The following is a 22,699-nucleotide window of genomic DNA, read 5'->3' as shown; positions in this document are numbered from 1 at the left end:
TTCCTAAAAGCTCATATAATAGCAGTTTTGGCTTTATTTGAGGAGACTGCCTGAAAACTACACCTCTGCCCTGCAGACAAAGAGGAGCATCACTTTTTTTTCCTTGAGATATCAAAATCAATTGATTCTTTTCTTTTTTTTTTTTTTTTTTTGAGACGGAGTCTTGCTCTGTCGCCAGGCTGGAGTGCAGTGGTGTGATCTTGGCTCACTGCAACCTCCGCCTCTCGGGTTCAAGTGATTCTCCTGCCTCAGCCTCCCAAGTAGCTGGGACTACAGGTGCACACCACCATGCCCAGCCAATTTTTTTGTATTTTTAGTAGAGATGGGATTTCACCATGTTGGCCAGGATGGTCTCAATCTCTTGACCTCAAGATCCACCTGCCTCGGCCTCCCAAAGTGCTGGGATTACAGGCATGAGCCACTGCGCCTGGCCCAATTTATTCTTAATTGAATATAAATTATTACTTATATTTTAATTATATGAATATAATTTTAAAGTTTGCAAGCTTTCAATGGTTCCATCTCTGTTTATAATTAGTTATGAGTTTGTATATGAAATGGTAGACTAACTGACTCAGACATTACATTGTAAAATCCAACGTTTTCTCCAGTGTTTTCTTTTTTCTTTCTTTTCTTTTTTTTTTTTTTTTTGAGACGGAGTCTTGCTCTGTCCCCCAGGCTGGAGTGCAGTGGCGCATCTCGGCTCACTGCAAGCTCCGCCTCCCGGGTTCACGCCATTCTCCTGCCTCAGCCTCCCGAGTAGCTGGGACTACAGGCGCCCGCCAACATGCCCGGCTAATTTTTTTGTATTTTTAGTAGAGACGGGGTTTCACCGTGTTAGCCAGGATGGTCCCGATCTCCTGACCTCGTGATCCGCCCGCCTCGGCCTCCCAAAGTGCTGGGATTACAGGCTTGAGCCACCGCGCCCGGCCTTCTTTTTTTTTTTTTAAGATACAGTTTCACTCTGTCACCCAGCTGGAGTGCAGTGGCGCAATCTCGGCTCACTGCAACCTCTGGCTCCCAGGTTCAAGTGATTCTCGTGCCTCAGCCTCCCGAGTAGCTGGGATTACAAGCGCATGGCACCATGCCTGGCTAATTTTTTGTATTTCTATTAGAGATGGGGTTTCGCCATGTTGGCCATACTGGTCTCGAACTACTGATCTCAAGTGATCTGCCCGCCTAGGCCTCCCAAAGTGCTGTGATTACAGGCATGAGCCACTGTACCCACAATGTTTTTCAACTCTTGTAGAAGTTGCTATTGTCTATATTTTGAGTATATTGAAGGCAAAAAATGTCAAAATGCAAGTTTATAATTTATGATGAACTTACTGAGGAGTATTTACAATTCCCTTTGAAGGTCTTCGACTCTGTGTAATTGCCCATTGACTAATGAAAATGGTGGACAGTCAAATATATATTAATTTTGGAAGGTGCATGATTTTCTCAACTAGTTCCAAAGAAAGAGACAAAATAACTTTTTTGTTAAAATCAGATGGAGATGGTAGAATAATTATAATAGAGTTTGTAATGCTTTCTACACTGTTTATCATCATGAGTCTTTAGGCTCAGAATGCTACTGTTGAGTGTGTTTCTCATTAATGAATGTCTAATAGATAAAGGAATGAAATAAGTTGAATATGACAAATGACGAAGGTTTGTCACAACATAAATGGCATCAAGACTGTAACTGCAGGAATTCTGTAAGCAAATTCTATAAAACAAGGAATTGTTAAATAGAAGCAAATTATCAGGGAAAGAGTTATGTCATTAGAACTGTGATCCCCAAACTTTTTGGTACCAGGGACCGGTTTTGTGGAAGACAATTTTTCCATGGATAAGGGAGAGGGGTGTGGGGGCAGATGGTTTCAGAGGCATTAGATTCTCATAAGGAGCATACAACCTAGATCCCTCTCATCTGCAGTTCACAGTAGGATTTGCACCCCTATGAGAATCTAATGCTGCTGTCGATCTGACAGCAGGCGGGGATCAGGCAGCAATGCTCACTAGTCTGCCACTCACCTTCTGCTATATGGCCCCATTCCTAACAGGCCATAGTACTCATCTGTGGCCCCAGGGGTTGGGGACCCCGATTTAGAATGTATTTCAGATAAGCAACAAATAATTTTATGATGAGTATGTCGCATACAATATTTTTTATCTCACTGCACATATACATAGGGAATTAGAAATAATTCAAATTTAACCAGGTCAAGTATCAGTTACAAAATTTGACAATTCTTTTCATCGTAATTTTTTTCTGAACCTATGGAATATATTGAGCATCCTCATTTTGAACCTAATAACTCATTCACAGAATTTCTGCTACCCTTCTTCTTCTTTCCTTTCTTTTCTTTTCTTTTTTTTTTAGACAGAGTCTTGCTCTGTCACCCAGGCTGGAGTGCATTGGTGCAATCTCAGCTCACTGCAACCTCTGCCTCCCGAGTTCAAGCGATTCTTCTGCCTCAACCTCCTGAATAGCTGAGATTATAGGTGCCCGCTACCACGCCCGGCTAATATTTTTTTTTTCGCCCTGTTGCCCACGCTGGCGTGCAATGGCATGATCTCAGCCCACTGCAACCTCCACTTCCCGGGTTAAAGCAATTCTCCTGCCTCAGCCTCCCGAGTAGCTGGGATTACAGGCACGCACCACCACACCCAGCTAATTTTTTGTATCTTTAGTAGAGATAGGGTTTCACCATGTTGGCCAGACTGGTCTTGAACTCCTGACCTTATGATCTGCCTGCCTCGGCCTCCCAAAGTGCTGGGATTACAGTCTTGAGCCACTGTGTCTGGCCACTTCTTCTTAATTGTAAATTCTGCTGGTTGGGGGCCCTTTGTTCCAAGGAAGGAGAGGTTCCACCAGAAGTAAATATTATTTACATTTAATTGAAGGGTGATACAGCTACTTGTTCATCTGGGGATCCTTGTGTCACTTAAGCAAGAAGGGATTGCTTTTTTGCTTTGAATGAGTTAGGCTGAGTTGCTGCCATGGAATGGGAAGCATAGAGAGCTATGTCTGAGACCAGGGGATTTCTGGGGGATGTTTTGGTAAGTTCATGTTCAGAAATAAAACTAGCAACTCATCGAAGGGAGGACTTCTAAGAATCAGAAGTTTAGGTTTTGATATCTGGGGACATCCTCCAGGTTAAAAAACAAACAAAACCAAAATGCTACCCAGCTGAAGATCCGGCAGAGGCAGAAGATTGGGATGGTGGGGGGAGGGGGGAGGAGAATGAAAATCAAATCAATTTTCAACCTAAGACCAGTTAAGAAAACAAGAAATCTCAATATTATAGATATCTTCCTTGTTTACATGTAAGAAATTGACTATAGAAATCAACAATGGCCAAGCCAAATATAAGACAGAACTCTAGCCCACTACTGCACTGACCAGCTCGGGAAGCCAACCTGCTATCTACACTAACCAGATGAGGAAATCTCTCTCTCTCTCTCTCTCTCTCTCAAGAGTTTTAAGAGGACAGATTTATCTCAGGTCTAAAATTCTGCCTTCTTTTGTAGTGCATTACCTGATATCATTGGTTTTGGGGGGTACCAGAGATTACTTTGTCCTGTGAAAGAACTTGACCTTGGTGTGCGTAATGGCTGTCACAAGCAAGAGCTGCAGTGTCAGAGGCAGCTGGTGGCAGTTGTTTACAGTAAATGGGAGGCTACTCATTTCTTTGCATGTTTAGATATAAAAGGCATGCTCTAAACACTTACAAAAATGTCTTTACATCAACGTGCTCTATCAAAGTACTGTGCAGCCCAGTGCCATGATGTTTACTATGTGTTTTTCATGAAGAAGCTTATATTTAAAAAATGAAGATGTGGTTTTTTGCTAAAGAAAAAGTAATTCTGGGCAGGGCGAGGTGGCTAACGCCTGTAATCCCAGCACTTTGGGAGGCCAAGGCAGGTGGATCACCTGAGGTCAGGAGTTCGAGACCAGCCTGGCCAACTTGGTGAAACCCCGTCTCTACTAAAAAAATAAATATATATATATTATATATATATATACATACACACACACACAAAAATTACCGGCTGGTTTACTTGGGAGGTAGAAGCAGGAGAATTGCTTGAACCCGGGAGGCGATGGGTTACAGTGAGCCAAGATCGCACCATTGCACTCTGGCCTGGGCAACAGAGTGAGAATCTGTCTCAAAAAAAAAAAAAAAAAAAAAAAAGTAGTTCATTTTCTATTTTGAACACAATTTACATATATTAATAAGAGATAATAAAGTTTTTTGTTTAACTTTTGAATAATCCTCAATTTAAAAATGGGTGGAGGATGAAAAACCTTTGATTCCTTAGTGGCCAAATGGCCATACATGGTATGGAGCTGTGGCTGTCTGTGCTCAGTTACTAAAGGTAAGAGTTACCATGGAAATTTAGAGATGGATCCGACTCCCAGGGAGTTGGTACACTGGATGCATAAGAAAATGCAAACTAATATGCAAAAAGCAAAATATTCAATCTCTGGTTCACTGCATGCATAAGAAAATGCAAGCTAATAAGCAAAAAGCAAATTATTCAATCCTTTGTTATCTATAATAGCTAAAGAAAAAAAATTAGTGGGTGCTGGGTCCAAACTTGAGATAGATCAAGCTTAGATTTCAGTCCATCTGAACGAAAGCCACCAGCCAGCCTAAAAGCCACCTCCCACCAAGGGCAGAATCATTTAGGGACAACAGAAAATGCCTCTGAGACCTATGGCTACCAAGAAGGTAGTCAATGTGGGGAAGAGCAACACCAAGTAACTATTCAAACCAGAGAGTATAATGTGAACAAATTGTTTTACTTTATAGATTGAAATAGTCAGTTTCCTGAGGAACCATTACTAAAATGGATTGTGAGAGTTAACTAATTAAGGGACAGCATCTTTGGTTTTAAATGCTGCTGGATGGAAGAGCACGTTTCGGTTGATGCACAACCCGAAACCATCTTTGCAGAACTATGAATAACGACAGAAATCTAACATGACTGTCTTGCTTCTAACCTCACAAGCTAAATTTTTATCTTTTATTTTTTTCTTATTTTAGCTCAGATTCACATAAGGAACACAACTTGATCCCTCGCATGCACAGTTCACAATAGCACCCTTGCTATTTATGTGGCTCTATTACATGACACAGAACCTGGCTTACTCTAGAAAAATTGGATGGAATAACTTTGACAATAGAATAGTCAAAGAGAGAACCCAAATAAAATTCCCCAAATCCCATTTAACGACGATCCCCAACCCCGAAGCCACAGACCGTACCAGTCTGTGGCCCGTCAGGAACTAGGCCACACAGTGCCTCACAGCAGGAGCGAGCATTCCTGCCTGATCTCCACCTCCTGATCAGCGGCGGCATTAGACATCATAGGAGCGCAAACCCTACTGTGAACTGCTGCATGCAAGGGAGCTAGGTGCGCTCCTTATGTGAATCTAACTAATGCCTGATGATCTGAGGTGGAAGAGTTTCATTCCGAAACCATCCAGCCCCCTGCACCGCCATCCACGGAAAAATTGTCTCTCATGAAACCAGTTCCTGGTGCCAAAAAGGCTGGGGACTGCTGCCATGTAAGATCATTTAGAATTTGGCATAATTTTCAAAATGACACAACCCCTGACAGGTTCTGTGGCTTTGGCACCTAAGCTATTCTATCTGTTGCCTAGAACCCATTAAGAGGAATGGTCAGTGGCATGCACACCCCATGATAGGTACACACCTGGAAAGCAGCAGTAAGAGCACAGTCGTTGGGACTGGACGGTCTGGGTGGAGGGCAGGTCCACAGGTAAATTGCTGTATTTTGTGACCTTACTTAAGGTCCTTTAAAATGTATTCTTACCATGATGTATTCTCTTACAAGATTATACGCCACTAAATATCTACATAGATTAGGGGAGAAAATGATCCACGGGCTACAGAATGCAATTGGTATTTTGCAAAGCTTTCTGTTTTATATCAAAGACGACAAGCTATTTCCTGGTTGCAAACATTGGGAAAAATTAATAAAATGAAAAGACTCATAGGATAGAACATAGAAACAAGGGGTATTTACAGAATATCTGCATTGTTATAAAAATGAGATAGGACAGTTCTCAAAATGTAGTCCCTACATCAGCAACAACAAAATCACCTAGAAACTTGTTAGAAATGTTGCCTTCTATGGATTAGAATGAGGACAAATCACAACTTTTGTGGAATGTTAGGAATGTAAAACGGTGCAAGTTTTATGGAAAAGTTTCTCAGTTCGTCAAAGAATTAAAGTTAGAAGTACCATGTGATCCAGCAGTTCCACTTTTTTGGGTACCCAATAAGAATTGAAAGCAGGGTCTTGAAGAGATATTTGTGCCCTTATGCTTGTAGTAGCAATATTCACAATAGCCAGAGGTAGAAGTAACCCAAGTGTCCATGAATAGATGTCAGAAATAAAGGAAATGTGGTAAATGCAAACAATGAAATATTGCTCAGCCTTAAAATTTCTGGCACATGCTAAAAAATGGATGAACTTTGAGGATATTATCCTAAGTGAAAAAAAATAATGAAAAGCACTCTAAGATTCTTCTTCTCTGAAGTACCAAGAATAGTCAGATTCATGACTTAAGAATAGAATGGTGGTCACCAGGGATGGAAGAAATGTGGAAATGAGTTGTTATTTAACGGTTATAGCTTCATTTTACAAGATAAAGAGTTCAGGATATTCTTTGCTCAACAATGCCAATGTACTTCAAGTATTAAACAAGACATTACAATAGTTAAGATGGCAAATTTTATGTGGCATGTACTTTACCACTGTTTTTTAAAAACCATATAATACTAGTTCTCAGTGCTAAATCAGAGATTTCTGGGTGTTGTTCATCATCTTGGCTACATTCAAGGCACATATGTGGCCTTTTTCCAGTGTGAACTACATGGTGTCCAAGAAGTGTGAAGTAGTAGCAAAATAATGTCACACATTTGCCGTACTCAGAAGACTTTCACTAGTGTGGATATTCTGAAGCCCAATAAGTACAATCTTGCATGTTGAATCTTTACCACTTTCTACTTTATTGAAAAGACTCTTCTTCAGTGTAAACTCTCCAATGTCTAATGAGATGAGAGTCAAACCAAAATAATGTTCCAAGTTTGCTGAACACACATTTCTGCAGTGTGAATTCTCTGATACATAGCGACTGGAGAGCTGTACCTACATAATTACCCACATTCACAGCACTCAAGTCTTTCTCCAGTGTGTACTGCCTGCTGTCCAGCCACAATATGTTGGTGACTGAAGGCTTTCCCACATCCACTGCATTCATAAGGGCCTTATCCAGTGTGGACTTTCTGATGTCTGAGAAGTGTGGAGTTATACCTAAAGAATTTCCCACATTCACTGCACTGCTTTGCTGCAGTGTGAACTGTCTGATGACAAATGAGGTGGGACTTTGTAAGGAAGGCCTTCCCACACTCACGGCATTCATAAGGCCGTTCTCCAGTGTGAACTCTTTGGTGTTGAATGAGGACGGATTTTAAGCTAAAGAATTTCCCACATACATTGCACTCATAAGGCCTTTCTCCAGTGTGAACTCTCTGATGTCTACTGAGTGTAGACCTTTCCATAAAGAATTTCCCACATTCACTGCAACCATAAGACCTTTTTCCTGTATGAATTCTATAATGCCTAAAGAGGTTTGAGTTGCACTTAAAGAACTTCCCACATTCACTGCAACCATAAGGCCTCTTTCCAGTGTGAACCCTCTGATGTGTAATGAGTGTGGAACTCCACATAAACAATTTCCCACATTCACTGCACTCATAAGGCCTTTCTCCAGAGTGGATTGTCTGGTGACGAACAAGGTGAGACTTACAAAGAAAGGCCTTCCCACATTCATTGCACTCATAAGGCCTTTCTCCAGTGTGAGTTCTCTGATGTCTATTGAGTGTGGACCTTTCCATAAACAATATCCCACATTTGCTGCACTTGTAAGGTCTTTCTCCAGTGTGGATTTTCTGATGGTCAGCAAGTTTATGTTTGTGGCTAAAGGCTTTCCCACATTCACTGCACAAGAAGGTCTTTCCTGCTGTGTGAACTCTGTGGTTCTTCACAAATGTCGGTCTTCCTCCATCCCCTCTAGAAAGTTTCTCTCTAATCTGCTCCTTTTGGTGCTGGTGAAGATGTGCTGGACACGTGTACAGTCCCTGCTCGGGGTGTGTTCCGTCATGCTCAGCCAGACGCAGAATGTCCTTCAGAAGTGAGCTACAGGTCTCACAGGGCTGGGTCTTCCAGGTAGATAGACATGGCTTTGGAGCCATGACCTGTGACACTCCTATAGAAACACCTGGCTCTAAAGGTGCCTCCTCATCCTCAGCTCCATGGCAACAACCTGTAAGAATAAAAATGCTGGTGAGGTGCATGTTGACTGTGATGAGCGGAGGCAACCCCATCACAAATGTCAGTCACACACTCCATGAAAATGATTGTGGAATTGGTGACGGGCATGAACCCTGGTCTGTGGCAGGCCAGGTCTCACTAACGGCTGAGCAGGCAGGCCTCCATGACAACGGTTTCAGCACTGACTGAGTGGTTACGTTGATTAAAAGCTGATAGAGCCAGTGCCCTCATGCACAGGCTGGAATGTAACAAAAGCCCACCAAGAGTTTTGCCAGGCCTTTCCTGGGCCTTAAAGGATGAAAAGATAATGAAGGAATTCTCAACAGGACCTGTTTAGGATTAAATACTTTTTACTGGGGGTCTGAAGAAACTCCCCAGGCCTCCACAAATAAGTTTATTGGGGTTCTAAAGAAACTCCCCAAACCTCCATGATTTAGAAGGAGACAAGATAAGGGTAATCACCCCAGCACCTGGACCCATTTAGATGAAGTAAATTTACTAAGGCTCCAGAGGGAGGTCTTCAGGACTCAGATCTTGGTTACAGAGAAGTTAATCACTTATATCTTTAGATGAATGCACACTCACATGTAGACAAATAGCTTAGAAGGTATATAAGCTCTGGAAAACTTTGTAATTTTGAGTTGGTCTGGCAATAATTTCCAGGCCTTCTCCCTGTAACCGGTTACAGAAATAAAAACTCTCTTTTTTCCCAGTTCATCGGCATCTCATTACTGGGCTGCGAGAATAAGCAGCCCCACCCTCGGTTTGGTCTGGGAACAATATGGTTAGGCTCTGCGTCCCCACCCAGATCTCATCTTGAATTGTAATCTCCATAATCCCCACGTGTCAAGGGTGGGACCAGGTGAGGGTAACCGAATCATGGGGATGGTTGCCCCATGCTGTTCTCATGATCGTGAGTTCTCCTGAGATCTCATGGGTTTTATTTATTTATTTTGAGACTGAGTCTTGCTCTGCCGCCCAGGCTGGAGTGCAGTGGCACGATCTCTGTTAACTGCAACATCTGCATCCTGGGTTCAAGTGTGATTCTCCTGCCTCAGCTTCCTGAGTAGCTGGGATTACAGGCACGTGCCACCACGCTGGCTAATTATTGTATTTTTAGTAGAGATGGGGTTTCACCATGTTTGCCAGGCTGGTCTCAAACGCCTGACCTCAGGTGATCTGCCCTCCTCGGCCTCCCAAAGTGCTGGGATTACAGGTGTGGGCCAATCTAATGGTTTTATAAGCATCTTGCATTTCCCCTGCTTGCACTCACTTCATCCTGCCATCCTGTGAAGATGCCTGCTTCTCCTTTGTCTTCTACCATGATGGTAAATTTCCTGAGACCTCCCAACCATGCGGAACTGTGAGTCAATTCAACCTCTTTCCTTTATAAATTATCCAATCTTGGGTATGTCTTTTTTTTTTTTTTTTTTTTTTTAGACAAACTCTCATTCTTTCCCAGAGCCTGGAGTGCAGTGGCGTGATCTCAGCTTACTGCAACCTCCGCTTCCTGGGTTCAAGCAATTCTCCTGCCTCAGCCTCCCAAGTAGCTGGGATAACAGCTATGAGCCACCATGCCCGGCTAATTTTTTGTTGTTGTTGTTATTTTTAGTAGAGACGGGTTTTCGCCATGTTGGCCAGTCTGGTCTCGAACTCCTGATCTCAAGTGACTCGTCCACCTCAGCCCCCCAAGGTGCTGGGATTATCGGAGTGAGCCACCAAGCCTGGCCAAGTATCGGGTATTTCTTTCTTTTGAGACAGAGTTTTGCTCTGTCACCCAGGCTGGAGTGCAGTGGCACAATCTCAGCTCACTGCAACCTCCACCTCCTGGGTTCAAGTGATTCTCTTGCTTCAGCCTCCAGAGTAGCTAGGATTACAGGCACCTGCCACCATACCCGGCTAATTTTTCTATTTTTAGTAGAGATAGGGTTTCACCATATTGGCCAGGCTGGTCTCGAACTCCTGACCTCAGGTGATCCACCCACCTCAGCCTCCCAAAATGCTGGGATTACAGGAGTGAGCCACCGCGCCCAGCAAGGGTATTTAATAGCAGTGTGAGAACGGACACATGTAGTAAACTGGTACTGAGGTTGTGAAATACTGCTGTAAGGATACCTGAAAATGTGGAAGTGACTTTGGAACTGGGTAACAGGCAGAGGTTGGAACAGTTTGGAGGGCTCAGCAGAAGACAGGAAATGTGGGAAAGTTTGGAACTTCCTAGAGACTTGATGAATGGCTTTGATCAAAATGCTGATTTAGCAATATGGGCCATGAAGTCCAGGCTGTGGTGGTCTTAGACAGAGATGAGCAACTTGTTGGGAACTGGAGTAAAGGTGACTCTTGCTATGCTTTAGCAAAGAGAATGGCAGCTTCTTGCCCCTGCCCTACATATCTGTGGAACTTTGAACTTGAGAGAGATGATTTAGGGTATCTGGCAGAAGAAATGTCTAAGTGCTAAAGTGTTCAAGAGGAAGCAAAGCAGAAAAGTTTGGAAAATTTGCAGCCTGGCTATGCATTAGAAAAGAAAAACCCATTTTCTGGGGAGAAATTCAAGGCTGCTGCAGAAATTTGCACAAGTAACGAGGAGTGGAATGTTAACCATGAAGATGATGGGAAAATGTCTCCAGTGCCTGTCAGAGACCTTCCCGGCAGCCCCTCCCATCATAGGCCCAGAGGCCTAGGAGGGAAAAATGGTTTCGTGGGCCTGGCCCAGGCTGTTCAGTGCAGCCTCAGGACATGGAGCCCTGCATCCCAGCTGCTGGCCCTGGGTCCCCCTGCTCTATGCAGCCTCAGGACATGGCACCCTGCATCCCAGCTGCTTCAGCTCCAGCCATGGCTAAAAGGGGCAAGGTACAGCTCCAGCCATCGCTCCAGAGGGTGTAAGCTCCAAGCCTTGGTGGCTTGCACATGGTGTTGGGCCTGTGGGTGCACAGAAGTCATGAACTGATATTTGGGAAGGAACCTCCACCTAGATTTCAGAGGATGTATGGAAATGCCTGATGTCCAGGCAGAGGTTTGCTGCAGGGGTGAAACTCATGGAGAACCTCTGCTAGGGTACTGCAGGAAGGGAAATGTGGGGTCAGAGCCCCCACACAGACTCCCTACTGAGGCACTACCTAGTGGAGCTATGAGAAGAAGGCCATGTCCTCCAGTCCGCAGAATGGTAGATCCACCAACAGCTTGCACCGTGTGCCTGAAAAAGCCAGAGACACTCAATGCCAGCCCATGAAAGCAGCTGAGAGGGGGTCTGTACCCTGCAAAGCCACAGGGGTAGAGTTGCCCAAGACAGTGGGAGCCCAACTATTACATCAGTGTGCCCTGGATGTGAGAGATGGAGTCAGAGGATATCATTTCAGAGCATTAAGATTTAATGCCTGCCTCGCTGGGTTTTGGACTTGCATGGGGCCTGTAGGCTTTGTTTTGGCCAACTTCTTCCATTAGGAATAGGTACATTTATCCAATACCTGTATCCCATTATATCTTGGAAGTAACTAACTTGCTTTTGATTTTACAGGCTCATAGGCAGAAGGGACTTGCCTCATCTCAGATGAGACTTTGGACTTGGACTTTTGGGTTAATGCTAGAATGAATTAAGAGTTTGGGGGACTGTTAGGAAGGCATGATTGGTGTTGAAATGTGAAAGGAACATAAAATTTGGGAGGGGCTGGGGTGGAATAATATGGTTAGGCTCTGTGTCCCCACCCAAATCTCATCTTGAATTGTAATCCCCATAATCCCCACCTGTCAAGGGTGGGACCAGGTGGACATAACTGAATCATGGGAACAGTTTTCCCCATGCTGTTCTCATGAAACTGAGTAAATTCTCAAGAAATTTGCTGGTTTTATGTGTCTGGCATTTTCCCTGCTTGGACTCATTTGTCTTGCTGCCCTGTGAAGAAGATGCCTAGTTCTCCTTTGCCTTCCGCCATGATTGTAAGTTTCCTGAGGCCTCCCCAGCAATGGGGACCTGTGAGTCAATTAACCTCTTTCCTTTAGAAATTACCCAGTCTTGGGTATTTCCTAATAGCAGAGTGAGAATGAAGTAATACAAACACTAAGGCCAATGAGAAGAAGGCCTGCTGTGCAGAGTTGGACCTGGCAAATACCCATAATGGGAGAGCCCTGATGATGGGTAAGAACACAAGAGAGGGGTACAGTGCAGAGAGGAGAAGGAGGGTCTCCAAGTCACTTCTCTGCAAATGGCTTTCCACAGGCCATGGCTGCTAGTGACTAGTGAGCAGTGTGTAGAAGGCTGTGTCTAAACCCAGAGAGATCTGATTGTGACAGAGTAGATGGTGTTCAGGCACTACTGACAAATACACGCAGACCTCACCTTAAGTACAGGTCACGCAGTGGATGGCACTGCAAAGGGAGCAGTCGAAGAGAATAGGTAACAGCTGGAAGCCAGGGATTAGAAGTCAGAGTAAAAATGACAATGGGTGAAGGAAAAGAAGAGTGAGTTGTGGCAACCAGTCTTCAACTAAACAACAGGGGTCACCAGACAGGTTCCTAGTAATATGACCCCAGCTGTGATATTACACCTTTTCCCTACTCCCGGAACCAGGATCATGTCCCTCTGAGTCTCTACAGCCCTTCAGGGAGTAATATCCACCCCCCTGGATACCAGGGCCCTCCCCATTGCTTAAGGTGACAGTCTGTGAGACCTGAAAGAGACCAGTCCTGGGGAAAGACACAGAAAGAGACAAGACAGCACATTCCCAGAGAGATCACCTGATGATATTCCACATTCTATAATCACCAGAACTTCACAGAAGATTTCTACATCCTACACAATCAAGCCAGTGGTTCACCAAATTAGTGATCAGGTCAGTGCCAGAAATTCCAGGAACAAGAAGGCACCAAGAAATATTGGCAAGAGCAAGGGAACAACAGAGCACAGAAGTCTCATGCATTTGACTAGAACACAGGACCAGTGGGTCTCTACGTCAACTTCAACATTTCTGGATCCTGAGCCCTTTCTTGCAAGCCTCAGAACAGCAGGAGATGGGGCTGCTAGGAAAAAGGGAGCACAGAGCACACAGCCCAGTGCTGACTCTCATGGAACGTATGTCAGGAAACAAGGAAAAGCAGCAGCACCTATGGTCTCACTGTGGGAAACGCAGAGCTGCCTTCAGGTAAAAGGAGACAACACAGCCCAACCCAGGACACTGGGCAAGTGTGAGGGCCTTACCTAGTGAGGACAAAAGGGCCAAATTCTCCAGCATCACATCACGGTACAGCAATCTCTGATCCTCATCAAGGTGCCCCCACTCCTCCTGGGAGAAATATATGGCCACGTCCTCAAAGACCACACGGCCCTGCCAAATTGGGAAAGATGAATACATGAGAAGCTTTTCAAGCTGTATTTACTTAAGTTCTCTATTTATTTTCTACTTATATTTACCACCCATTAAACACAGGGACAAACTAACAGCCAAATGTGTTTCCATCTCCCCTACCACCCTGGGCACAAATTCTGAACCACCTCCATCCCTAACTTTCTCAAACCAAGCCAGTATTTCCCATGCTCTAAATCAACCCAGGGACAGGTACTGCACAACTAGGGACAGTCCCAATAGCCCAGGTGTCCTGGAATTACTAAAACTAGCCAAACTATCCTGACACCCAGCCCTGCCTTGTTTCCCTTGGAAATCCCAACAGCATCTGTGGACTAAACTAAACTCTCCTCACTCCAATTTTCCTCCTGATCAAATCTGGCACTTCACCATGTGGCCCTATGTAACCTTCACCGTGTGGCCCTGTATGTGGTGTGCACCCTCCTTGGGGTAACATAAGGAATAAATATCTTCTTTGAGTGTCATTGGCCTGTCCCTGGCATCACTCACTCACATCTGTAAATGAAAACTCCATGGGGGCCAGGCACAGTGGTTCATGCCTATAACCCCAACACTTTGGGAGGCTGAGGTGGGCAGATCACCAGAGGTCAGGAGTTCGAGACCAGCCTGGCCAACACAGTGAAATCCCATCTCTACTAAAAATACAAAAATTAGCTGGGCATGGTGGCACATGCCTGTAGTCCTAGCTACTTGGTTGAGGCAGAACTGCTTGAACCCAGGATGTACAGGTTGCAGTGAGCCAAGATCATGCCACTGCACTCCAGCCTGGGCAACAACACAGCGAGACTCCATCTAAAAAAAAAAAAAAAAAAACCCAATGGGTACAATCACTGCTACATTTCTCTCTCCAGGAACTCATCCCTCTCCCCTACACCTCCTTTCCTTCCTCAATCTCCACACCCTCCCAATGTGGAAGAGAAGCCACATCCAGGTGGCGCGAGTGACTTTTCTCTCCATATTGACACTGGCCACCGTGTCCAGCACACAGAGGAAACAGATGGAAGATAAGGTAGAAAAGGAATGTGGGCCTCCCATGGGGGAATCCATCCTCCCCTGCCAGCCAGTTTGCATGGAGTCACCCAGATCTTGCCTCCCAAGACAACCAAACTCAGACTCATCCTCCTCCCTTGAGCTACCAGGGCTAGGGCCTGGGGCCCTCCATTCACACTCCTCCTGCCTGCACATCATTCTTTGGACAGCACTCCAATCCCATCTCTCACACCTCCACTCCTGTCAATTCCACAGACACCTCTCAGCCCACACCACAGGCATTTCCTTCACCTCCTAACAGGCCACTCTGCACACGGAAAGCAGGTGGTGCATGGCAAATATGCTCAGCATCCAATTCATTCCCAGTACTGCCCCAGAACACCAAAGTCCCCTAGCACCGGGGGCAGCCCTAAGCCCTGGATTGAAGGTTCCCTACATGGCCCTGTTTCTCACTTCACTGTCAGCTGCCCAAACCATGTGAGGACTTCACAGACTCTCAGCTGTGTCCTGCCTCATGGACACAGGATTGTAAGTTTCCTGAGGCCTCTCAGTTATGCTTCCTGTTAAGCCTGAAGAACTGAAGAACTATGGGCCAGGCGCAGTGGCTCATGCCTGTAATCCCAACACTTTGGGAGGCCGAGGAGGGTGGCTCATGAGGTCAGGAGATCAAGACCATCCTGGCCAACATGGTGAAACCTCATCTCTACCAAAAATACAAAAATTAGCTGGGCGTAGGGGGTGAGTCTGTCATCTCAGCTACTCAGGAGGCTGAGGCAGAAGAATCACTTGAACCTGGCAGGGAGAGATTGCAGTGATCCGAGATTGTGCCACTGCACTCCAGCCTGGGCCACATCTCAAAAAAAAAAAAAAAAAAAAGAACTGTGAGTCAATTACCAGTCTCAGGTAGTTCTTTGTAGCAATATGAAAACGGACTAATAGAATTCCCGTCATTACCTCATCCCAACTGATGCTTAGCAAGTCTCCAACCTCACCCTATTACCCCCCTCAGCAACCCCATCACGTCCACTCTCCTTCAGAAGCCTCACTCTTATACTCCACCATCTCACATACACTCATCCCCACAAACACTCCATTCCCTCATTTGTCTAGTGACTCCTCCACCACCGCACAGGTACCCAGTAAGATACCCAGTTCTCATGCCCCATTCCAATTCTGTTTTCGAACAGCACTGCCACCATAACCTAGAGATGCTGTCACCTAAACTGAATCCATGGCTTCATCCTGGTCCATACGACAGCCACCGTAGTGTGGACATCTCCAACCTGAACTCCTCCACCAGGAGTCTTGGAGACACCTGTGACCTGAACAAACACTGACTCCTCATACTCACTCTGAAAATTCCTAATATTGCTGACTTCTCCCATCTTAGCTGATGGAGCATCTATGCTTCCAAACAAAAACCATGGGGCCACTCCTGATTCCCCTTCTGTCCCACCTCCCCAGCTGCCTCACTCTCTACATCATAAAATGTGGGCAGCTCCAGTTCAAAACACATCCTGAAGCCACCGCTACTCTTGACAAGTTACCACCACCATCCACCTAGACTTCTGCAGGAGCATCCTCTCAGATCTCCCTGCCATTACCCTCACCTCCACAGTCTGTCCTCCACTCAGAAGCGAAAGAAAGTTCCTTAAGCTAGGGTCCTATCACTGCCCTCTTCTGCTTCGAATCTTCCCCATCTACCACCTCCCTTAGATTAGAGACCCAGGACCTAGGCTGTCATTCCAGGCCTGATGTTTGTGTGTCTCTAGCTGCCTCCCACTCTGCTCCCTATTCCTATCCAATATAACAGACACTTGCAGTTCCCTAAAAATCCAGTTCAATCTCTCCTCTAAACACTGAAACATTCTTAATCTTGTGCCCATGACACTCTGACAGATGTTACCACGTCAATTGTCAAAAATGGGAGCCACTCCACATAATCCAGGGCCATCTAGGTAAGGTGTCACAGTAAACTTAAAACAATCAAACAAAAATCCCAGACCTAATTTAAGATACTAGAACTGGTGGAACCACTCACTTTTCAGACATGAGGGAGAAAGACAGAAAAAGAGTCTCTGGACACCACTTTTCTTTATATGGAGGTGCCAAAACCATCTATGAGATAACTGGTAGGTGAAACGTAGAAAACACTCCACTCACCTGTGCAGGGTTCATTTCTGCCATCGCCAGGGGACCCTGAGGGAAGAGGGAAACCGTGAGAAATGGGCAACCATGGGAAGATCTTATAGGCAGAGTTGGACCACCATCTCTTCTTCCTTACCCTAAAGCAAACTGATCTCAAGTTGATTGTATAAACTCAGCTCCTCAGACTTCAGTGTTGGCTCTCAGCAGCCCTGTGACTCTAGAAAAGAAGTAAACCTGCTGGAGCTTCAGTGCCCTCATCTGTAAATAGGTTGTAAGAATGGCTCCCACCTCATAGGACTCTTACCGGTGTCAAACACTCGTAGCTCATCATACATATCAGCTATTACTGTTCTTGGATTAATGGTTTACTATGTGTCTTCAGTATAAATGATGTAGTGGAATTTCAAAAACTGAGGTGTATATTTTTAGCTTTTAAAATTTTAGAGGATACTAAAATTTTCCATGGTATGTTGATAATTATAGGCAAATTTGGGTCAAATCAATTACGTAGTGTTTGCAGGAATTTAGCTCAATGAATAGCTTCACTTCTAACTGCCTATGTGTACACATTTAGAAGGACACTGGTTAGTGCTTACACCAATAAGTGTTTCATATATTCTTAATGAGTTGTAGGGAAGGGCTGAGCAGGTAGGTCAGCTACTGGTCCTCTCTGCAACCAGGACTGCCTGTTATATAAGGCTCTGAGGGGAGCTTGCTGGGAGACCTTGACTGGGGCAGTAGATCATCCAATCTTGCCTTGCTATGTGGAGAGGGAGAAAAAGCAGTGCCCTAGTTTGGAACCCAGCTGCTCCACTAGCCTGGATAACTTTTTTCTTTTCCCACAAAGAGTGGCCCTGAGGGTCAGCCAAACCTGTAGGTGCAGAATATAAACCATCTCAAACCTTAGTCTCCATCCCAAGCCCATTCCTTATCCCATCCACGCCTCCCTTTTTCTAGGCAGAGGACAAAATCCTTCCTATGGCAGGTCTGCGCCTTTCTAAAGTAGGCGTCCCGGCTTATGGCTCCACCTATGGTCTGAACCCCAAGTATCAGCTCTCTCCTCCCTCACCACATAGCTAGCAGGCAATCACCTTTAGACTTCCCCACCAAATTGGATCCTCAGGACCCGGTCCAATCTACACTCTCTATTCTTTTTTTTTTTTTTTCTTGAACAAACATCTTTATTTAAGAAATCAAATAGGGTAAAAATGATGGTAGCAATTTTACACAAGGATATAAGACAAAAGCTTAGAATTACTTGCTGAAAAGTTATTCAGAATGGAACAAAATTGTTCAAGTGCTCCCAGTTAGCACAGGTTGTATTACTCGCTTTTCAATGGACATTTACTATTTTACAGTAAGATCTGCTTATCATAGGAACAAAGAGACAATTCCCAGCCCCCTCTGGGGTATTGCCTAAAAGGCTGAGTACAAATGTTAATGTAATTCAAGCTTTTCTTTGACAACAACCCTAAAAATTGCCTTACAACTTTTTACAAGTACAGGTATCAACAGTTGATTGTCTGAGGGAAAGGAAATATAAGAATATAAAGTGACAGAAGCAACACACTTCACTGTGGCCTGGAACTGCTCCCAGCCTCCTATTTTACAAACATGATTCAGGTTCTCACATTATAGCAGGATCACTATTCCTAGCCTCTGGCAGAAGCAGACATGTGACACATAGCACTGCACAGGTGTTTCTTTGGCTTCTTGAGTAGTGCTATGTATACTGCCAATACATTTTTATAACATCTCTAAATGCATACCGTCCATGTATGTGCTATCACATTTCACTTCCAACGGCAGAATATTTTAGTTTTAAATCTATCTACCAAATCTTGACTATGACATTTGTTTTTGGATTGTTGTAAGATCAACCTATCTGGGCCGGGTATGGTGGCTCACACCTGTAATCCCAGCACTTTGGGAGGCTGAGGCAGGAGAATCGCTTGAAGTCAGGAGGCGGAGGTTGCAGTGAGCCAAGCACCATTGCACTTCAGCCTGGACAACAGAGCGAAACTCCATCTCAAAAAAAAAAAAAAAAAAAATCAACTTATCTGAATCAGGCAAATCGAAAGCTTATTCCCGGCCGGGCGCAGTGGCTCATACCTGTAATCCCAGCACTCTGGGAGGCCGAGGCAGGCAGATAACCTGAGGTCAGGAATTCAAGACCAGCCTGGCCAAAATGGCTAAACCCCGTCTCTACTAAAAATACAGAAATTAGCCAGGCGTATGCCCGTAATCCCAGCTACTCTGGAGGCTGAAGGAGAATTGCTTGAACCCAGGAGGCAGAGACTGCAGTGAGCCAAGATCGTGCCACTGCACTCCAGCCTGCATGACAGGAGCAAGACTCCATCTCAAAAACAAACACACACACACACACACACACACACACACACCCAAAAGCTTATTCCCAATTTTTAAGTAAAAAATATTTCATGGCCGGGCGCAGTGGCTCACACCTGTAATCCCAGCACTTTGGGAGGCCGAGGTGAGCGGATCACGAGGTCAGGAGTTCAAGACCAACCTGACCAATATGGTGAAATCCCGTCTTTACTAAAAATACAAAAATTAGCCAGGCATGGTGGTGCACGCCTGTAATCCTAGCTACTCGGGAGGCTAAAGAAGGAGAATTGCTTGAACCCGGGAGGTGGGGGTTGCAGTGAGCCAAGATCGTGCCACTGCACTCCAGCCCCTGCACAACAGGAGCAAGACTCCATCTCAAAAGAAAAACAAAACAAAACAAAAAAACAAAAACAAAAACAAAAAAAGAAAGAAAAAGAAAGCTTATTCCCAATTTTTAAGTAAAAATATTTCATGGCCAGGAGTGGTGGCTCACGCCTGTAATCCCAGCACTTTGGGAGGCCAAGGCAGGCAGATCACGAGGTCAGGAGTTCAAGACCAGCCTGACCAACATGGTGAAACCCCGTCTCTACTAAAAATACAAAAAAAAAATTAGGCAGGTGTTGGGAGCCTGTAATCCCAGCTACTCGGGAGGCTGAGGCAGAAGAATTGCTTGAACCTGGGAGGCAGAGGGTGCAGTGAGACGAGATTGTGCCACTGCACTCCAGCCTGGGCAACAAGAGCAAAACTCCGTCTAAAAAAAAAAAAAAAATCATTATTATTGATAACGAGCTCTTTATAAATAACACTGTTCACAAGGAAATACCAATTGATCTATTGACACGTGACATGAGATAGAATGTACTATTTTTAAATATAAAAGGAATTTCATTGTTTAGATAAGCTGAGAATACACAAAAGAGTTCCAGGCTATTTAATCAAGGAATTTACAATGTACACATTCCTGAATATACACCATTGTGGTGACATCATTTATTTTGGAATTTTCTCCATTCAGCTTAAAAGGTGTTTCTTCCCAAGAAACTGAACTTTTCTGTCAAATGCACTTGATCGAATAGGAGAATTGGGTTCATAAAATGGATTCATTGAAAACTTTATATACAAATCATAAACATCAGTAAAGAAGTTCTTTATTCCATCTTCTTGTCTTATGTCATGAAGCATAATAAACCTCATATGCCCTGCAGTGACAAATGCTGACACAAACCACTCGTTGAACTTGTCCACAGTTTTCAAGTACATGTTGTTCGACAGCCACATGTTCTCATCTACGAGGTCGAGAGCAGCATGAGCTATGAACTGGTTCAGATGACGATGGTCGTCTTTGGATTCTGCCTTCCCAGCTGGCAAAAACTCCATTTCAAAAACTGGATTATCATGGTGACCAACAATTACAAAGTAGAAGCTTCCAGACATGGTCTTCAATATATGGCTCCTGCAGCGGGAGGCCGACAACCGAAACGCAATGTCAGTTTCCGCGGAAGAGACCCACGCTCCGCACCTTTTTTTGACACGGAATCTCGCTGTCGCCCAGGCTGGAGTGCAGTGGCGCGACCTTGGCTCACTGCAATCTCCACCTCCCGGGTTCAAGCAATTCTCCTGCCTCAGCCTCCCGAGTAGCTGGGATTACGGGCGCGCGCCACCACCCCCGGCTAATTTTTGTATTTTTAGTAAAGACGGGGTTTCACCATGTTGGTCAGGCTGGTCTTGAACGCCTGACCTTGTGATCCGCTCGCCTCGGCCTCCCAAAGTGCTGGGATCGCCGGCGTGAGCCACCGCGCCCGGCCACCCTCTATTCTTTTGAAGAATCTACACCAGCTCTCTCCTGTAGACTCCAGACCTTTCTGGCCCCCTACCCATGTGACATTTTCAACTTGAGACGCCTGAGAATCACACTGGCCAAACTCCAACCCATGATCTTCTCCATGAAACCTACTTTTCATGCTGCTGACTTCCCCAACTTCATTCTTTCAGATGTTCAGGCAAAATAGAAAAAAAAACGGCCCTTCACTCCCTATTTTTGTTCACAGACATATCTGATACGGCAGGAAAACCTGTTGGCTCTATCTTCCAGATCTATCCAGAATCCCATCACATTGCCCCTCTTCTACCACGGCTCTGGTGCAGCCAGCCTCTGGGATCCACTGCAGTGGCCTCTTCTGGGTCAATTCCCCATCCTGCTCGTTCTAACTCTGGACCTGCCCCTCCCACTGGTCTTCCCTTGACAACCTTCCATGGTTATACCGGCTGCTCAGGTTGCCATTCCAAGAGAGAATTCACAAAACTCTCTCTTTCCCGCAGAAACAACCCACACTCCGGGCTCCCCGACGCGGCCCACTCGGCAGCGCCTCCATGCTCTGAACCTGAGGTCCATGAAGGGAGCTCTGAGGCTGCATCAAACCAGCTGATACGGGGACTCCACACAGGAACGCCCCTCTCTTCGAGACAAGGGGCCTGACCTGCAGGGCCCCTTCTATGGGCTTCAGCACTGGAAGGCGGGGTCGGGCGGAGGTTGGGGGGGGCCTGGGATGGGGCACCCACCTCAGGTTCTTCGGCGGGGACTCCGCAGGTCTAGCCAGGGAAGAGGGGGCGGGGGCGACAAAGGCAAGACAAGGGCACCGCTGTCCCCAGTCCTTGTCAGCTGGGCTTCTGCCACCGTCAGTTGTGCCTGTGTCACTACCGCCTCTGCGCAGAAGGAACCAAGCCGCTTCTCGCGCTTTTCCGCTCCGTCACTTCGGTGACGTCATAGAGCGCCAAAGGCCGGAACTAGTTAAAACACCAGAGAAAACCAAATCAACCACCGCAGGAGGACGCCGGAAGTCCCGCCCTCCTACGATGCGGGCGCACGCACGCACGCACGCACGCAAACGTTCCTTCCCGCACCTTCATTGGGTCAGTCGCGCTGCCGAGAACCGCAGTGTCTTCTGGGTTATGAAGTTTCGACACCGCTTCTGGACTTGCCTTAGAGCGTTGGTCAGTCCTTATATGGCGGATAGAGGCTCAGTGGCACCGTCAGGGAAGCTGGTAAACGGAGGGCCGGACTCCACGGACAGGACGGGGCTTGGGTTGCTCTTAAAGGCCACATAACCAGATTTTCTTGAAGTAAGATCTAGGATACTCACAGAAATGTGAGGGACCTATGATATCGGATTGTGAAGCACAGCAAGTTCTCAACGGCTACACCTCCAAAGGGACACACCATACCATAAAGGCACTCTGTCTCTACTGATGCCTCTCAGTCATATGTTGCTTTTCAAATACACATACAGTTAAGCTTTGACTTCTATTTATTAAGCTTCAATATGGTTGGTCCAAGAGAACAAAGAAAGACTACATGGCTGGGAATTTGCACAAAAGATGACAGGAGGTATCGACGTAGATTGAAAGGGTGAAGCTGTGCCTCTGGATCCAAGAGAAAACATCGTTACTGTCTGTAGAGTCAGTGATTGTTTTCCTACCAAGAGTGCAATGCTTTTATT

The 22,699-nt window shown here is 45.5% G+C and overlaps 2 protein-coding genes across 3 annotated transcripts; both read right to left on the bottom strand.

The window, feature by feature from the left end:
• Positions 1-5,941: 5,941 nt before the first annotated feature.
• On the bottom strand, positions 5,942-21,857 carry ZNF547 (zinc finger protein 547). Of its 2 annotated transcripts, none has more exons than XM_032171319.2 (4): positions 21,762-21,857; positions 16,869-16,904; positions 13,550-13,676; positions 5,942-8,350 (listed from the first exon to the last, which is right to left on the bottom strand). In XM_032171319.2, the coding sequence occupies exons 2-4, from the start codon at positions 16,890-16,892 to the stop codon at positions 7,293-7,295; spliced, it is 1,209 nt and encodes a 402-aa protein (XP_032027210.1). In that variant the 5' UTR covers positions 16,893-16,904; positions 21,762-21,857; the 3' UTR covers positions 5,942-7,292. The 2 variants fall into 2 exon arrangements, with proteins under 2 accessions (XP_032027210.1, XP_032027211.1); XM_032171320.2 differs by lacking the exon at positions 21,762-21,857 and adding an exon at positions 16,990-19,940.
• TRAPPC2B (trafficking protein particle complex subunit 2B) lies at positions 20,119-21,898 on the bottom strand. Its single transcript, XM_032171321.2, has 2 exons — positions 21,762-21,898; positions 20,119-20,655 (listed from the first exon to the last, which is right to left on the bottom strand). The coding sequence occupies exon 2, from the start codon at positions 20,634-20,636 to the stop codon at positions 20,214-20,216; it is 423 nt and encodes a 140-aa protein (XP_032027212.1). The 5' UTR covers positions 20,637-20,655; positions 21,762-21,898; the 3' UTR covers positions 20,119-20,213.
• Positions 21,899-22,699: the final 801 nt, after the last annotated feature.

This window comes from Hylobates moloch, unplaced genomic scaffold (genome assembly GCF_009828535.3).
Source record: "Hylobates moloch isolate HMO894 unplaced genomic scaffold, HMol_V3 SCAFFOLD_12, whole genome shotgun sequence".
NCBI lineage: Eukaryota > Metazoa > Chordata > Mammalia > Primates > Hylobatidae > Hylobates > Hylobates moloch.
Note: the sequence above shows the minus strand (reverse complement) of the source record. Positions and strands in the feature narration are given on the sequence as shown.

Bases quoted from the DNA above. Each gene is read 5' to 3' on its own strand.
- ZNF547 (XM_032171319.2), bottom strand. From the start codon at position 16,892: ATGGCAGAAATGAACCCTGCACAG. The intron at 13,677-16,868 runs GTGAGTGGAGTG...CCAATTTGGCAG, and splicing joins CAGAAATGAACCCTGCACAG to GGCCGTGTGGTCTTTGAGGA. The intron at 8,351-13,549 runs GTAAGGCCCTCA...TTATTCTTACAG, and splicing joins GGCCCTTTTGTCCTCACTAG to GTTGTTGCCATGGAGCTGAG.
- TRAPPC2B (XM_032171321.2), bottom strand. From the start codon at position 20,636: ATGTCTGGAAGCTTCTACTTTGTAATTGTTGGTCACCATGATAATCCA.